The 18720-nt window shown below is 43.5% G+C and overlaps 1 protein-coding gene and 1 long non-coding RNA gene across 3 annotated transcripts in view; one reads left to right on the top strand and one right to left on the bottom strand.

The window, feature by feature from the left end:
• The window catches only part of LOC148223016 (uncharacterized), a 117169-nt gene that overhangs the window by 66340 nt on the left and 32109 nt on the right, over positions 1-18720 (bottom strand). The window lies entirely within an intron of this gene.
• The window catches only part of PAX2 (paired box 2), an 84855-nt gene that overhangs the window by 44657 nt on the left and 21478 nt on the right, over positions 1-18720 (top strand). For both annotated transcript variants that reach the window (XM_088169041.1, XM_088169042.1), the window contains exons 5-6: positions 9315-9490; positions 11323-11449. In XM_088169041.1, the coding sequence (XP_088025167.1) occupies positions 9315-9490; positions 11323-11449 (303 nt within the window). The remainder of the gene's footprint in view (positions 1-9314; positions 9491-11322; positions 11450-18720) is intronic.

Raw genomic sequence — 18720 nt, 5'->3', positions numbered from 1 at the left:
TCTTTGGCTCTGCTTTTTTTGGTCAGAGGAGCTATTATGTTTTCAAGCTAGAGGGTCTGCATTGGAACAGCTTTGTAGACATCTGATTAAACCTTAATGAAGTGGTTATTGTGTACAAAGTGTCCATCAAACCTTAAGTGCCTTCTATTCCTCTCAAGCGCTCTAGAAAAGGCTGTTATGAGGGACAGGTATACTTCCATGCCAGGTTTCCCAAAGGACCTGGTGTTCTTTTGCTTTGGCTTTTGGCATCTAGTCTAAGAAGAGGTAGGCCTTGAACAGAAGGGTTGACTTTCCAAGAAGATCAGAACTGTTCTAGAGTTTGGGACACCTTTGTTAAATCCCAGAAAACGAAAACCAATACTCCACTAGCTAATCCTCAAAGATACTTACAGCTCTTCTCTGCAGAGACCTCACTTGTTTGTGAAACTGATTGCTGCCCATGGCTGGGCCCTCTCTTGTTTAGATACTACCTCTTACAATTTGCAACATATCTGCAATATATATTTTATAGAGGTCATATCCGTATAGGTTCCTTCATGAATCTGTAATGGGCTTCACATGACCTCATGCAGAAAGATGACAAATTACTTTACTAATGGTTTACAGTTATTATAGGAATGAGGATTAAAAAAGAAATATTCTGCATGATGACATTTCAAGCAGATTGCTGCCTATTGCAAAACTGTAGCTCTTTTATTGCATGGCATTTCACAATTACCCATCCTGTATCATATGTTGTTTATTAACCTTCCCATTCTCAAGATTTCATTTTCTGCTGAAATGTGGCTGACTCTCAGGTGGACCATGGCAGATGTTGAACAATACAGAGCATCAACTGTGAAATTTTGCTGTGCCATGTCCAAATGAAACCACAGGAGAATTAAGATATGCTGTGGGTAATCACTCAGGCTGGATTTTGTTCAGGACAGCCAGGTTAATGTCTGCACTCTTGCAAAAAATGCCATGGGAATTTTAATGACTCTGAGTGATTGGAGCCTTTGTTTTATGGCACGTCAAAAATGGCAGCTCTAAAAACACTCTGCTTGAATACTGGTTTATTGCTGACTCAGAAGAGCTTCCAAGAACGTGATTCACAAGTATCTGCCTCAGGGGCAGGTACAGACTCCTTTGACTGGTGAGGTTAAGGTAGAAGTGTACATGAGGGGAAAATAGGTGGAATGAAAGGAAGGGAAAGTCTAGAGCAAGGGAAACAGAAGCAAAGGAGCTAATAAGAGGCATATTAGTGGGGGACCAAGCCAATGGAACCAAGCAGTCTAAAGAGGAATTCATATTTTCTAGACTGTGCATTAGAGGTGTCCATGGCCTGACCCAGATGGGCTGAGTCTTTATGCTGGTGTCCTCTCAGTGCTCTCCACAGGTATCTCAGGGATTCCCAGAAACTGGGAGATGGAACTGGATGGTGACAGTCCAGCTCTGGGCTCCCTGCATTGTGTCTAGCAGTCCTGATAGCAGTGTTGATTTGCATGTCAGGCAAAGCACTGCTGGAGGAAAAAAAAACCCTCCAAGTGTGGCGGTGTCAGCGCTCGCTGTTGTTCGACAGTGTAAAATTAAATTAATAAAGCCCCCAACACAGGAAAACATAACAGGAAATTAATGGCCTTTACTGTCGCTCTGATGCAGTCATTTGCAACCCTGCTTTCCGCACCAAAGACTTCATAAATGCAAGCAGTTTCTCTAAACAAGCATAGTTAGGGCTGCATGCGATGTAATTTTTTGTGTTGCTTCTGTCCTTTGGAGCTAACAAAAGCCACCCTTTTTTATATGCTCACCAAGGGGGATCCTGCCAAGAAGTAGCTCCCCAACAAACATGCTTAGGAAGATGGGAGAAGAGAGTTAAGTCATGCCAATGATGCTAAGAGCATCATCTTCTCTGGCAGAGGGAAAGCATAGCTTCTGGAGCCCTCCTTCCCTGCAGCAGTAGCTGTCCCTGAGGGCACTGCACTAAAGGCGAGTTTGTGGACACCAAATAAATCAGGATAACCCTTCTGATAACTTTTAGGATGTATAAATCAGTGTAACCACCGAATGCAAGAGACTTACAGATTTACATTGGACTAGAGGATCTGGCTCACTGTATGAGAGTGCTGATTGCTACTCCGTCAACATAAACAAAGCCAGTGTACTGGATCTTAGAGGCGGCTGCATTTCTATTTAACAGTCAAGTCTAACAGTCAAGTCTAATAGCACTAGTAAGAGATACTGGACCTAGAAAACTACTACCTAGGCTAAAACCCTTCACCTGCACACCCACACATGCTGTAGTACATGTTGTATACATATCTGAGACAGCTGCTTTCATCCTAACACTTGGAAAGGCTTTTGCTGGCATTTTCAGTAAGGCTGGATGTGCTGATCATTATTATCCAACACAGACTTAGTTTCCCAGATTCTCTTGTCCAAATGTGCAATCATACACTTAGACACAGTAGTAAATACATATGATTTTCATATGCATATACACACTTACTCCCTTAAATGCATTTTGCATGCTCCCATGATAATCCAAGACAGATCTGAACACACACTTCATTACACATTTGCACACACAATTCATTACATTTACATTCTTATTGAGCACTGCCATTTTTGCCCATGTAAGCCCTGTATTAAAGCTGCACTGCCCATCCCTGTTCCATGTAGGGTACTCAGTCTTACACAACACCTGTGTTAAAGGCACTGCTGTCAGGCACCAGCACACATCTCACTCTTCCTCAGTCAGGCATACTCACTTCCTTGCATGAGCAGCCTTCCTTACTCACCAATTCCTCATGTGAGGACTACCCTCAGTTCAAGACACAAAATCCTTTGTTTCTGAGCTTTTCTGCTTTAAGCCTGCGCATGTACGAAAGAAATACACACAGTCTATGTGTTGCTGACACACTTAAATTACAGAGACACATGGATCAGCACAGTACTATCAATTAGCATACTGAAATTCAGGTTTATGGATTCTCTTGAGGTAAATCGACACAGGAATCTGAACAACTGTGGAGTTCATGAAGGCTGATGGTCTTCCTTGAGGTGATAATCCTCCAGTATTTATGTCCCACTATCCCTATTTCTGCAGGATACTGTACATAACCTGAACTTGTACTGTATCTTCTTTCACCATTGCAGCGTAGATCCCTGATAAAATTCCTTCCCTATGCAATCCTGAACTTTGCCAGCCCCTTCCATGTTCCATCATCTCTATCCTGCACTTGCTTAGGATCCTTCCCATCTGAATTTGAGGTTCATCTTTCTCCCCAGCAGTTATCACAATCAAAGCACTCAAAATTCTTGCAACACTGTATGCTGAAACACAGAACTGACCCATCTAGAGATGACATCTTTCACACTGTCTAAAAGACCACAGAAATTTTTCTGGAAAGAAACGTAACCCAAAATTTACAGCCTTCCTTTTCAAACCTCTAACTAGTAGGGCGAGACAGTTGCATAGCTAGATTAGGACTTCCAGTTCTTGCATTTGTCCTTTCTGGGGGAGTACAGTATTAGTTTCAATCAAGGATGCAAACAATGTGTCTAGAAACATTGTGACTGGATCAGCTTGTAGATCAGGACATCCGTACCAGACAATCCTGGCCATCTGAAAATGTGTGACCCACTACCTCAGGACGAGCTCTTTGTCCTTATTTCTCTTTTGGCTGGGGGTCAGCTCAGACACAGATGTGGGAGGTCTGCTATTCCCAGTGGGAGCTGGAGACCAGGGTTTGAAGGCCAGCTCTGACAGTGCTGGGGTCCTTTGCAGGCCCACGCTGAATGCAGCACGAGGGGCTGCGCAGGGCCGGCTGCCGTGAATGACAAGCACTGGCTATCGATCGCCTTCTGAACTCGGCCCAGCCGATAGAAGGTAATTAATGACTCCATTTGCCTCAGTACCGAGGAGAACAATTGAGTTTGAAACTGCAACAACTGGCAGTGTGGGGAAAGGCCCCCTGGGATGGACAGGAAAGCTGCCTGACAGGCCCAGGCTGCGTGGGGACAGGGGAGCACATCAGAGGGGGAAAAAAGAGAGGAGAAATCAGAAAAAGGGAAAGAGCAGTCTTAACACAAAAGTGTGATTTGGGAAGGGGCAGCACATGTAGCCACAAACGCTCAGGGAGAGGGCTGCTCTGAGTTAAGCACCCTGGCAGGGATGGTGCAGGCAGGCTGCAGGAGAGGACAGGGAGGTGCAGAGGGACAGCACTGCAGCAGCCAGCTCAGCACCACTGCATCAAACAGCTGTGCTTCCCTCGGAGCCTTTGACAATTCAATGGGTTCTGCTGTGTCACCTGGCTGGCACTTCTCATACCAGTCACATTCGCTTTTATTATGACTGATTTTTACTGGTAGAGCTGCAAGGGCCCAGATGGGATCAGGGCCCCATGACACTACAGGCAGACATGTCATAGGGATGGCAACAGCCCCTTCCCTAAAAGAGAGCAGTATCTCTATGTTTGTGTGGTAGCTGTACAGCTTCTCATGACCTTCCTAGATGTTTCTATGCCACAATGATCTCCCTATGTCAGCAATACTTCTGAGTTATTTGTTGAGACGGTCCTGTTACACTCTGAGCAAGAGTTCTATCTGTCACCTCTAGCCAGGGAAGTAATGAATTATGCTACTTGCACATTATGGTGTCTTTGTAGCTTCCAGACCTGAGAATGCCTCTTTGTTTTGGAATTATTTAATGGGCATATTCCCTGTGTCAGATGTAGTTAAGGTTGTTCTGTTGTTCTTTGGCACAGCATTTCCTTGTTATTTGTCAGAATGCTTCTGTGACATCTGTGGAGCTTATCTGTGTCTTGTGTTGAGAGTTCACTCTGAACATTCACTGTGTGCACTCCCTTGGCTGTCCCTCTTTGGAGAGATATTTCCTGTCACATGTGCAAGGCCTGATCACACTGACAGCAACGTGCGCCTTTGTGAGTGACACAGTGACAGAGGACGTGCTGTGCCTCTCAAGCTGTTTGTTAAGATTCTTATGATTTAAAAGAGAGATTTACCACAAAAAGGGAACTGGGAAAGGTGATGGTGCTGCTTCCTGTTGGGTACAGTTACCAGTTACCCAGGTAGCTTCCTCAGACTCATCCTGCAGCTGAAGCCTTCCTTTACCTCTTTGAACAGGACCCCTTCCAATATCTGCTTTCCTGGCAAATCCCTGGCCCTTAAGCTTTTACTCTAAGCACTGTTCTTCATCAGCTGAAGTGACTGTTGCCCATCACAGTGCCATTCCTCACGGGATTTGCTAGTCTTTCCCAATTCAAGTTTTTCCTGTAAGCCCTTTCTTCACTAGTACCCACATCCCTTTAATGGACTCCATCTCTTTCCCAAAGTCCTCTCTGGTCTTTTCTGCTACCTTTGCTCATACTCACATGGCTGTCAGCTCTCATATTTTGTGTATCATGCTATTTGAAGCTTCTCCTGGTAGTCCAGCTTACAGAGTCATATGCTTAGATGAGAATTGCAGCTTTGATCTAAAACCAGATATAAGTGTCTAGCCCTTGCAGTTTCAGGGAAAAAATGAAATATATCCTCTGTAGGTTTTGACACCAGAAGACAAACACAGGGGACTTACAATGATTTGGGTTTTGAAGAAAATAAAATTATCTGTGACTGTGAATGTCTCAACATTAGCAACACAAGACATACAAATCTGTCTTTCAGGATCACCTCTGTGAAACCGTCTCTGCTTCATAAGTAAAATATATGTGCACATAATTTCTCTGTTAAGTTTGGGATTCATGCATCCTACCATTATTAAGCCAAATACTACTGCAACATTTTTAGACAAGATCTACCTCGAGGTACCCTATGGGCCTCTGTCAAAAGTTTATTTTCTTTTGCAGATTTTAAAGCATAGGCTAGGGCAGAGTGGCCCATCCCCCTCCTTCCTCCCTCTCCCCTCCAGGAATTTCCACCTAAACTAAAGCATTGTCTTGCTCCTTACAACTTTTGCACCCCTCTATATCCATTTGCTTGGTTTGATCATTCTTATTTCTTATTTAACACCATTCTTTACCCTTCTATTTCCTTCATTCTTATCTTTCATTTCCCATAGACTGTACAGGTCCTTTCTCATCAGCTGGTCTTGGGTTTCCCAAACACACATACACGCTTATGTGTGCACATGCACACCCACACACTCTGACATATATAAATAAAGAAATAGAAAGGTCAGTGAGCAGTGCAGCAATAACCCCTAAAACAGTACTATCAGAGGGACATGATTGATCAATTGAATTCCATAGCGGCTCAAAAATGTGGGATTAAGTAGTGTATTATACGCACAATGAGTTGAGGCATGATGTTCATTTCAAGTTCATTTCGCCAGCCCTCTGCCACCAGATCAGGCAATCAATAGGGGCAGCAGATATCATATATCACCTCTCTCCGTGCTAGGCAGAGAGCACCATAATCTCTCGCAAATTTAGAGTGACAGATTTGTCAAGATCTGAAGGGCCCCTGAATAAATGAAGGAAAAGAGACTCTTACAGCGACTCGGGAAAGCTGTGATTTCAGCTTCTTCACACAAAGGCATGGCCTGTGCACACGCAGAAGACACATGTGCACAGGGCTCTGAAAGGAGACAGAAGTGCAAATGCCTGTGCACAAATCTGTGTAACCGCTCAGGGCAACTCACTAAAGGTAAAATTTAGATTAATGACAATCAGTGAAAGTTTTACTGTATATCCATCCACTTACACCAAACACGATGCACAGTATAGGGCTGCCATCCTTGAAAATCAGGTATAGCCAAAGCCAGCAGCCACAGATAAATTCCTGGTCAGGCATGTACTGTGATGCAGAATCTAAAGAATAACAGAATAACTATCTACTGCAAAAATACCCATGCGTATGAGCATCATGGTGCATACAATCATACACACTGACTGACACATGTGGAAAAATCCTCAAAGGCAAACAGCTTCACAGGCTGCACACAGGCTGAGGCTTATACAGAAACATTTTTTTTCTGAGTCTGGAGCCAGGAGTTCTGTGCCAGCTTTCTGCAGGGAAGACCAGAGTTCTAGTTCTCCTGCAAGTCACCCCCTGCAGAAACAGCCCAGTCCATTTAAAACATGAAAACTGTACTGACCCACACAGTGTGCATCCACCAAACCTGATCCTTGCTTTGTTTTCTTAGTCAAATCTGTCACGAACTCCAGATTTTAGGAAATTGATAACTTTCTCTTGGGCAAATAAGCCTGGGGAGAGGAGAAAACTCCAGGGATCAGTGCTAGTAAACAGCCTTGTCTGGCTTGGGGTGGAGAAGAAAGAGGGAAGAGGCTGCTCAAGGGAAGGCTGCTGGCAGGGACAAATCAATATGTAATATTTTCTATGGTCTTGTGAGTGGTACTGTACTACGCTACTGTATATAATGTACTATTGATTATATCATATCGTATAATCACCTATAAACGGATATATCTCATAGCCAGAAGGCAGCAGGCTCAGTCATAACTCCGGGCCACCAGCTAGGCATTAACTGTGCCAGGAAAATACCATCTTGGTGCTATCCATGAGCTAAGAGAGGAAGCAGCAGAGTGGCATTGTTCTGAATGCTGCACAGTGAATGTCACTCCAGGCTCCTGGGAGCATCATGTGTCCATGAGCACCTCACGATTGCATGGAGGAAGGAAAAGGTCTATACAGAACCCTTGACCAATTTCTTGACAGGCAGCAAGTTTCTGACATTCACAGACTGGAGGACATCAAGAAAGGCCTAAGTATGAGCCATATTAGTGAAAAACCAGGAATATAATTACAGCACAAGACGGAGAACCTGATCTTAGGTTAGTCAGGGTGATAAGGCAGTCAGACTTGTGTCTGATGGAGCTCACTAGGTAAGAATTCAGCATGGAGAGTATGGAGGTATATCAGCATGGATGAAGCAGGGGATTATAACCAGGCACACTAAAGTTAGGCTGAGATGTGACAGCAGAAAGATACTCAGCACAGTTGGAAGAGATTATAATGAGAAGACTTGCCTCAGATGAGATGAGGGATTATGACAGAGGAAGATTCACTTCAGCTGGGACAGGAGGTTATAACAGACAGACTCACCTTGGATATGACAGATGCTAATAGCAGGAGACTCACTCGAGATAAAAAGGGGTTATAACAGAGAAAAATGCACCTCATTTGAGTTAGGGGATAACAGGGGAAAAAAATCAAACCAAACCCAAAGCCAGATAGGTGATCAGATGTTTTATCACAGGAAAAAATTCACTTCGTATGGGGCAGGGCATTTATAACGGACTCACAGTAGACAGGATGAGTGGGCTGTAAGAGATGTGGGATGGCACAACAGAAATAGAGACATCCTTGAGCATGGCAGGAGGCAGTGCTGTGAGACTGGACTGTCGAAGGGCTGCTGTAGGGACAGAGATGCACTTGTAAGGAAGCTTCTACCAGAAGGCAGCTATATTGTTCTTACTAAGAAGTAAGAACAACGTAATACCAGGAAGGCTGATTCCCACTGAGCAGGACAAGGTTTTGTAATATAATTCATTTTGGATAAGAAGGGAGATTGGCAGAGACAAAGATTCATTTCATTTTGGAGGGAGTTTTATAACAGAGATATGGGTCATGATAAATCACAAGCTACACATAGGTGAATGGGACAGAAACCAACATATGTTGGATGGAACAGTTGCCCCACAGGGAGAGATTTACCTCTGGCAAAACATGGAGTCAGAAACCAGATTTCCCTGTTTAAGGGATGAAAGACCCTAAGGGGGGATGAAAGACTCATCTAGAATATGATCAGATGAAAAAGAAATTATAACAGTGATAGCTGCTCATAGGACTGGGGAGCTACAACAGAGACTTGCTTCCCTCCAAACTGTAGGAGAGCCTTTTTCCCATTGTAGGCTCCCTCAGTCCTCTCCAGTACAGACCATCCTCAACACTCTTGTTTCTCTGTGAACTGCCTCTCCAGTGGTCTTCTAGCGATGCTAATCGCTGTGCTTTGCTCCCATTTTATGCTCAGCAGTGGAGATTTGGCAATTTTTAACACTGAAAATCAGCGGAACCGAAACTCATCTCTGAGCTAAGCACCATTCTCCACAGCCTCACTCATCCTGGGCAGGAGAATCCCAAAGAACCCACCGGAGCAGCCTGGCCACTCCATCAAAGAGGAGGGGGCTCCTCTTGGACTGCTGCAGCCTCCTCTTCCCTCAGGAGTGGCACAGCTACCTGGGTGGAAGCACAAAGCCTCACTCTTTCCCACTCTGTCCTTGCCCTGCATCCATTACCAGCCCAAGCCAGGGTGGTGCTAACTCCCTGTTTTCTCTGTCTGTGCCCTGCAGATGTATCCGAGGGCTCAGTTCCCAATGGAGATTCCCAGAGCAGCGTGGACAGTTTGCGGAAGCACCTTCGTGGCGACACTTTCACCCAGCAGCAGCTGGAAGCTTTAGATCGAGTTTTTGAGCGTCCTTCTTACCCTGACGTCTTTCAAACATCAGAGCACATCAAATCTGAGCAGGTGAGGGCCTGGCCTGGTAATGGGAACCCACAGGCACTGAGAGGATGATGGCAGGGTGATTCCCTCACCAAAATCCCTCTTCCCCGCTCTGTCCCTTGTTCTGACACTGACCTGTTTTTGCACATACCTTTTACAGCCCTGTCTAAGTATAACTGTATCACTGTGCTGATGCTCACGTACACACGAGCTTTATCTCCTCTCCTAAACTTGCCATATACATGCACATTGTGCTCTCCCTACGTCCCCATGACCACTTTTGCCTCTGCACACTCACCTGTCTGTATGCCAGCCTGTTCTTGCCATGAACATGCCTACACCCTCATCCATGTTCACCAGCAGGCAGCACTGCACAGGAACTCCTGCACCCTGAGATCACACTGGTGACCAGCAAGCTACAGGGTTGGTTTTAATGGATCATTTTCCTTCATGAACCAAAGCTGAGTCTTGACTCCCATCTCCAACATGGTTTTCCTCACTTCTGCAGCTCTACCCACCTTTTCTTTACTCCCCCGCTCTCCCGGCCTTTTATCCCAAAAGCTGTTTGTCTTAATAAAATGAAAATCAAAAGTCTTTTTAAACCGCCCCAAGCCATAAACCAACAAAGGAAGAGAAGGAGAGGCTGGCTGTGGACTCCCTTCATCCCAGAGTCCCTGGGTTTATTACAATGAATAACCTTTATTTACTTTCATTAGACTATTAAGCACCAGCACAGTCATTTTTCCCCCTGAAACTCTGAGCAGGGCCCATAAAGCAAATCCAAAGCCTAATTGAGTTCATTTTAATTTCTCTCCGATCACAGCGAATTACTCTGGTGATAAATCAGGGGGCAGGCTCACCCCCAGTAGAAGGCCTAATTTGCAGCTAATTACAAAACTGATTTCTACAGGAAGATCAATACAAGAAGGAATTGGAAATGACTAGGCAGTCCTAGCCAAGCAGGGACAGGGGCGGGGAGGGGGCAGCATGCGTGGAACCTGCTGGAGGAGGGGAAGATGTGGGGAGGGGGTTGGGGAAGCGCATGGAAAAAAACGGAGGAGAAAGAGCAGAAAATCAGTTTTAATTTAACGTAATATTAATCAGAGCAACTTTTCCTGCTGTTTTGTAGCCTTCCTGGTTTCTCCAGCTCCCGCGTCTGGTCTGGAGGCTGCCACAATAAAAAGGCAATTACCAGAGCCTTTCGGACAGGACACCCTTTCAGATTCAATGGCTCTCCCCCTCCCACCCTTCTGTTAGCCATGTGGCTCCCCCCTCCCCAATTTCATACCCCAATGCACAGAGTGACAGAGGCAGGGGATGAGGCTTCTTTGTTTTTAAAAAGCTAGGACAGAGGTAACAGTGGAGGGGAGGCAGGCGACCCAGGCAGAGACCCTGGCGACAGTGGGCCAGCACTGGCTGCTTCCTACAGCCTGCCTGTCCTAGTCATGTCATTGTAGTCCTATGCCCCAGCTGTCCTTGTCACCAGGGCAAACACCTCCCACCTCCACTCAGCCAAGAGGAGGGAATGTGGATTTCCCCCTTCTTTTCCCCTGGGCTGGCACAGACAGCAATCCCTATCCCCACGGCATGGAATGAAGGCTCAGCCATGCCACAGATAACAGGCCAGATCCCTCACCTCTCTTTCCCTTCACAGCATCAAGCAGGAGGGTGGGATAGTTCATCGTAGGATGCCCCCCCTCATCCCTCTTGTCACTTTATCTTCTCCATTTCCTCCTCCTCCTCCTCTTCCATCTGTGCAGGGGTTTGCATCTCTCCTCTGCCTCCCCCCCATCTGTGCACCCTTCCCTTTCTCCCATCGCATCAATAGCGAGCTGTCTTTCTCCTCTCTTCCCCAGGGTAATGAGTACTCCCTCCCAGCTCTGACCCCAGGTCTCGATGAAGTCAAATCAAGTCTATCCACCTCTGCTAACCCAGACCTGGGGACAAATGTGTCAGGACCCCAGACGTACCCTGTGGTGACCGGTAAGCTGCCTGACCAAACAGCAGAACCAAGCTTTTTATTTATTTCCCTCATCACCATTAGCTTCTGCTTTTTCTGCTAATGCAAGATACCCCTCTGTGGCAAACAAGGAAAGAGACAGAAAGACTGTGGAGAACATAAGGGTTCAATAGAAGTTTGAAATTCAGAGCGTTGGCAGTTTTTGGGTACACTTAGATGTGTCCAGGTGTGACTCAAAGACAGGCAAACCCAGATGTGAATCATGAACTTGTGTGCCCAGAGGGGCTTAAGGTTGGGATGTTGGTGGAGGACAAACATGTCCAAATATTCACTGTGATTTTTCTCCTTTGTATCTGAGAACAACAGAGTCATGGCTTACCCATGATCTCCACTTGGTTTTCTTTTGGAGAAATAATAGTTTATGTTTTATTCAGCCCTGGCACTTGGAAGGGGCATTTGCAAATTAAATGTGGAGATCTGCTGAACTGCGACTGCTAAACTTCCTCCTCCTTAAGCCCACAAATCTCTTAGGAAAGCTGGCAAAAAATTTGTTCACAGCCTTTTGTCATGTGTGAGCACATTAAACTCAGGTGTGTCTGGGAGAATAGAAACTGTGAGCAAGCACATGAAAGCAGAAGAATTGGGATGCAGATAAACAGGAGGAAATCTCTGTAGCAGATACTTCACTGAAACTTCCCTTTTACTGGTGGCATGTGCAGAACCTGAGTGGCACAGGTTGGCCTGGGGCCATGGGTCACTCCCACACTGTCCTGATACTGATGTTAGATTGCCTGTCCTGTGTGTCTGGAGCTGTAAGGAAGTATTGTGGTGCCACAGCCCTTCTTCTCAAGGTGCTGGTTGACATCAGTGGTTACTCACACAGCTACCAGACTTGCACATCTCCTCTTAGCTAAAGGGGCTACAAGGCTCAAGTGACTTGCTTCTGTTTGATATATCCCCCTTTCTCAACAACCTCTGTAACCTCCCTAGAAACCTCATGGCAGAAGTTGAGAAACAACTCATGACAAAGAAGTCTAAGTGCTGTTGGCAAGGGAAGAAGCTTCTTGTCCCTTGACCAAAAAGTTGCCAAAAGATGGCACAGAATCAAGAGCACTGGAATTTATATCTCAATGTTTTCTTGCAGAAACCGTGGCTAATGGCCCCTGATATCAAAACAGCTCATGGCTGAAGCAGGCATTGTTTGTTCAGCAAACACTGAGCAAAGGCATATTGTTGCATACAGCTTTTGGCTACCAAGAACTTTGGGACCAGGCAGTATTAATAACAGTTAACTCAAACCCAGAGGATATCCAGTGTGAAGTCTGCAAAATCTTGTGGCGAACATGGGAGATGAACTATATTACTCAGGAAGTGTCTAGAAAGCATGACATCCCAGACCTTTTTCATGGCTTTTACAGCTATCAGGCTTGATTCAGAATCCTTGTAGCCATGCAGTTTCTTAGCCATCCAGAAAAAATGGCTTAGCTGTGGCAAAAGTGTTTGCAAAACTCAGCTGGCGCTCATCTTCGGTTTAGCAGATCCACATCTCTTACAGGAAATATCTTCTTGTCTTTGAGGGGCAAAGCCAGTAGGAGAGCAAGGCAAATCCCCACATCAAAATGTAAAGGTGATGTGCCTATAATCAGAGTTTAAGTTTTAAAGAGGCCATGAAAATAGTTCTTTTTAGTCCTTTTGCCTAAGTGAAGATGGTGCATTCCAGCCTGTTAATGTGAGAGGAGGCTTCCTGAAGGCTGGGACACTACACAAGCCTTGGACATGACTCTCACAAGGGCACAGCAGGAGACAGATTTGGTCTCACAGAAGAGACTATAGGCTGGGAAAAAATTTTTCTTCATGTCCCTCACACCCTGTGCTACCCCTACTCTGTTCCCTGCCACACTCCCAGCTCAGCTTGAGAACATCCCTATCTGATCCATCTGGATCCAAGAGTGAGAAAAGTTCATTTCAGACCCAGCTTGACATTCCCAGGTGGCAACTTAGCACTAACATCTCAATCTGTATGCGACATTTCAATCAGTGCAGAGTAACAAAAGCAGAACTATTAGCACTGGGAGCTGTTCAGTGGTGGTAATGATGGAGAAACTCAGAAACTGGAAATGAAAAGGGGAAGAAAAAGCCCCTCAACACCCTGAAAATCATCAGGGGAAGAGGGGCAGAGAATTTTTCCTGTACACTTAGGCCAGGATCCAATGTTTGGATTAATGGTGCCATTACCCAAGAAAGGACTTCAGATAATGCTCATTCTTAAAATGTTTTTGCTGGCAATTAAATGGTTGCAGGTATTGATCTTCATTGATCTGATGTTCTCAATTTGCATAATCTATTAAAGATGAATGATTCATGATATGTTTGCTATGGGGCTGGGCAATGCTTTCAAGAAGGACCAGAGGTGAGGAACTCAGTGCTGCCTTCCCAGCTAGGAAATTAAGCAAGAGGCATACAGATTTCTTTGGTGTCACCCAGGTCCTGCTCCCAGGAAGGGATATTGGAGCCATAGTGAGTATTGAGTTGCTGGCTGCCTCTTTTGCTGCTAGGGTATCATCCTTGAAATGTCTCATGCTTTTGTCCCAGGGCAGTGAATTCAGGTGATACCTGAAACAAATGTGAAACAAATCTACCCGTTCAGGGTACAAATTCTGTGTGGAGTCACTTCACAATGTGAGATTTAGAGCTTCAGTCTACAAGCAAGTCTCCCCAGCTTAGTCTTCCCAGACAGAAAAAAGTATGACTAGGTGTCTCCAAACCATAGCTGTATGATACTAGATCCTTGTCCTTTCTGAAGACTTAGGAGAAAGTCCTCTCTAGCTCATGACTAGCTGTCCTCAGCAAGCTCTTTCAGCTCTCACTATTCTCAGACTACACACCTCCAAAAGCCATCAAAACCTCAGCAATATGTAGCTACCTAAGATCTTGAAATGTAGTGAGATAGTTAAGGAACAGTGTTGCTGAAGTCCCTTTATTTGTCTGGGGGTTTCTTGGAACTGAAGAGCTGGAAATGCTGCAAAACAGGAATCCACCTCTTCAACATGCCAGGCGGCCTTCCTCAAAGTCCTGGGCATCCATTCAAAGACACAGCTTTATATAGCTTAGCAGCAGAGCTATGTACAGCCCAGCCTTGCCTGGTACTGCCAATACCAAACACTCCCTTTCAGACAATTATTCTACTAACACATCCTAGATGCTCATTTATTACTCAAATCTCTAAAAGCAAGTAAACAAAACAATTTTTTTACTATGGAGCAGACAGGTCATCCCTATTTCTTCCTATTAAGTATGTGCAAGGAAGTTCCATGAATGAGTTGTCACTTAGGGACTAGCTGGACACTAGGCTAGGACACATACCCTGCCGTCCTTCATATGGAGCAGACAATGCAGAAATTTTCAACTTCCTTGAGAAGATTCAGAAAGAGAAAACTCTTAAGAGTTACTTGAGAACACTACCTCTTTCTGTACACACAGGTCAGTAGGCAAGCTACATCTTGCCTTGATGTTGCATGGCTCTCATAGCTGGATTAGTGTAGATCCCTCTTAGTTTCTTGGACACCAATCAGAATTCCTAGAAGCAAAGATCCAAGCTCAAACATACCATGATAAGGCAAGTATGTGCAGTTGAACACTGTTACAAGAATTCTGTTGTTCAGATCAATCATTTCTATTGAAGGCAAACAGTCAAAGCAGATTAATATAAATCTGTGCAGGGCTAGATAAACACAGAAAATCTCAATAGCTTTCTTTCATTCATTCGTTTCCATGGAGCTTTGAGTTTGGAAGGTACTCAGTTGCTAGGTAGGTACTCAAGGGCCAAGAGGTGAGTGGAGAAGAACCTCAAGATTTTGATACTAGCAATAGGAGTACTTTAAAAGCACAAGGATGTTCACAGAATCAAGAAGAGAACAAAGATTAAGATCCATCTTTAAGCACCACAGTTATTGGAATAGTCATGCAAAGAACTGAGATGTCTTTGGAGCAAGTTGTGAGTCCTGGGATTTAGATTAATAGTTTGGGAACAGAGTCCTTTCCAACTCAATTATCTAGCTCAGGAGTTACCCAACAGGGAGAAAATACTAGAGTATAATGGACTTTTCATGTATGACTTGAAACGTGCTATTATTATTGAAACTATGTTAACAAGGTATTGCTTGTTAACAGACTACTAAAGGGGAGGATTTACCTACTGTATGGGTCATAAATTGACAGCAAAGGTGAATTTTCCCTTAGTTGAATCCCAGCTGTTTTGACTAAATAGACCTTGCTTGCTAGCCCAGTACAATCCATGAGATGTACAAATAAAAAGTAAAGGTAAAAGGCAAGATGAAAAAAAAAAACAAAAACACTTCAGGAACTTCTGTTGTGACTGAAATGGGAATATGTGTCCCCTTCTCTTCCTGTGAGGAAGTTTATGAATGCTTCTCTGCTACAGTTAGCACCTATTAACAGGAATAGAGAACTTTGAAAGTCACCACCACCCACCAAAACAGCTGTCTTGCCCTATATGGAAAATGTTTCCTTCTCTCTGGGAAATAATTTTTTCCCTAAAGAAACAAATCTCATCCAGGGTAAGAATTCCTGATGACAACTCATGACGTACTGAACAAAGGCGCCACAAAAAAAAGAAAAAAAGTTCATGGATTTTAGTTTCCTCCAGGCCTCCCCTCTCTGGCATAGGAACAGAATTTTTCTTCAGTTTTTTGGGTTTTTTTAAATTCATACATGAATGTATGCAAAAAAAGTTGGAATTACTGACAAAAAAGGACACTTGCTATACCTGAAAGACATAAAAAAGTAGTACTCAAACTGCATCTGATTTCTATGAAAGTTTCCAGGAAAGCTGTGATGCTAATCATGGAGAAATCACTGGCTAGACACTTGGAAATTTTTTCTGAAATGCTAAGCAATCCTTTGAGAACTTTAACCTTCTGCAAGGTGAAAAGATACTATTTCCTTCATTTCAGATTAGCAAGTGAACCAAAGAGAATTGTGTTCAGTTCAACAACCTGGTCATTTAAAATGAAGAAACAAACTAGGATTTGGAAAAGCAGGAACATTTGTTTTCCTCAAATTAAGTAAATTAGAGTTGATATGAAAGGATGAAATCTATTAGTTTTAAAACAGTCAAACCAGTCCAAATTCCTCCTTATAGCTATCCTTTCCTCCAGTTAATAAAAAAAAAATTATGCAAAATCTGCTTAGAAAAGCTTACTTTTTCTGTTCTAATACATTTAGGAAGTCAGGGAACTTATGGCCATTTTATTTAATTAGCTTGAATAATTACAAATACTGTTTTTAATTTAATTCTAATTTACATCCAAATATAACTTGACACAGATAACAAGTAAAAAGTTAATAATCTAATAAAATAATAATATGGACTCATCGTTCACTATTTTGCCATGTAATAATATGTGAAGACAAATTATATTAAACAACATAATTGTTTAAATAAATGTGCACATGATGCAGTTCATCTCCTTAGCAAAAACAGAAATTACTATGTTTAGAGTGAATTTTGTATTTGTCAAAATATTTGTTACCTCCCATAAAATTCAAACTTGAAGAAAAGAGCCTCACAGTAGAAATGTAAAACAAGTTGATCCAGCTTGCTGTTTTAAATCATGACTAAAACTGACCATTACATTCAATTGTACTTATAATGTTACAGTGAGAGAGGAAGTATTTCCTTCCCCTTTTCCTTTTTTGTACTGGTCAAAAACTCCCGTTTTACTCCATTCTACTTTAGCCTCTGATACGAGTGAGCAATGGGGCTGGCCAGGGCTTGACTAATCTGATTTAAAAATCATCCCTGTTTAGCAAACGGCTGGGGGGCCAAGTTGGCTTTGGTGATGGCAGATCCCACAGATGCTGACCCAGCCCAGCAGCATGGCTGCAGCCACCAGCAGCCAAACAAAACAGCCTCTTGGGCACACCTCTGGGTGCCACAATGCCATGTAAATGGAATGTGATAATTGTTCATGCATCCACTGCTAGGTTGTTATTATCCTGCCTCACTAAAATTAAGGTAATTTTCTGTGAGTAAGCCTCTCATATTTAAGATGAGGAACTGGCAAAAGCAGAAGACCACAGGAACTCCAAATTTAATCAAGTGTTTCCCCTCCTTAAGAAGAGATAATATCTTCTTATCTAGTAAAGGAATTTGTAAAAGCAAAAGGTGTTACTATTCTTCTCTGGGACCAAATGGCTGAGAGTGATAGATGGTCAGATGAATGATGTCTGAAACAGACAGGAATGGGGGTGGAGGGGAAGGAGTCACATAAACTATTTATGTGCATTCAGTGGAATTTTCACTGACAGTAACTTTATGATGATGAAGAAAGCAGCTGGTGGGCTTTAAAGGCATATTCAACTGAAGAACACAGAAATGGATGGGCCTAAAAGAAATAATATCTTTGCTTTCCTTAAATTAGCATTTAAGTGAACAATAGCAGTGAATGAAAATAATGTCATATAATGACAAAAGCAGTGAATTGGCATTTCCAGTCCAATTTTCTTCAGCAGAGGACAGCATTGCAGGCTGCCACACTCTATGCTGCTGGACAAAAGGGGACTTTTTTAGAGAAAATAATTGTATTATACTGTTTTTCCAGCTATTCAACTTTTGCCTTTTCTTCTGAGGTTAAATGAAGGATTCAAGTATGATTTTGATAAAAATTTTTACGATGTAGACATTTGCCCAGTGTAGCACAGACTGTGCTTTATACCTGAGTTAAGCAGACATTATTAACTTTTGGTGTCCATCAGCTGTGCTGGATATAATCAGGCCCACTTCTTGTACAATCAGAATTGCCCACTGCAGTCTTTCAGAGAATTTGAGAGCTTAGAGTAATTTTTGTCCCATCTTTTCAAGTTTACGACTGTTGTGGGCTGCCAAGGAAGATCTACCTTATCTTGTGATCAGTAAAATGCCATTATGATGAAACCTTGGAGTTTACTATAATGAGGACTGAGTGAAAAACTCACAGGTTCTAGTTACATTGCCCAGTATATATTTCAAAAGCATCTTGTTTAAGAGGTAATACTCAAGTCACAAAACAACAAGGAATAAGCACATGCTACATTTCAAGAAAGGCAGAACCTGCCAAATCCAATGGGCTGGGACTCAAGAAAGGGGACAATATAAACTCCACTGAACTTCTCTGCTTGTCAAGTGCACAAGTTGCATGCATATCTTTCTCCCCTCCACCCAGGACTTCGAAGCATATCTTCCTTCTTCAGCTCCATCTTTAAATAAATGTACTGAGACCCACATGAAATAGAC

Source organism: Sturnus vulgaris, chromosome 8 (genome assembly GCF_052056855.1).
Source record: "Sturnus vulgaris isolate bStuVul1 chromosome 8, bStuVul1.hap1, whole genome shotgun sequence".
Classification (NCBI taxonomy): Eukaryota; Metazoa; Chordata; class Aves; order Passeriformes; family Sturnidae; genus Sturnus; species Sturnus vulgaris.
This window is presented reverse-complemented; position numbering and strand designations above follow the sequence as displayed.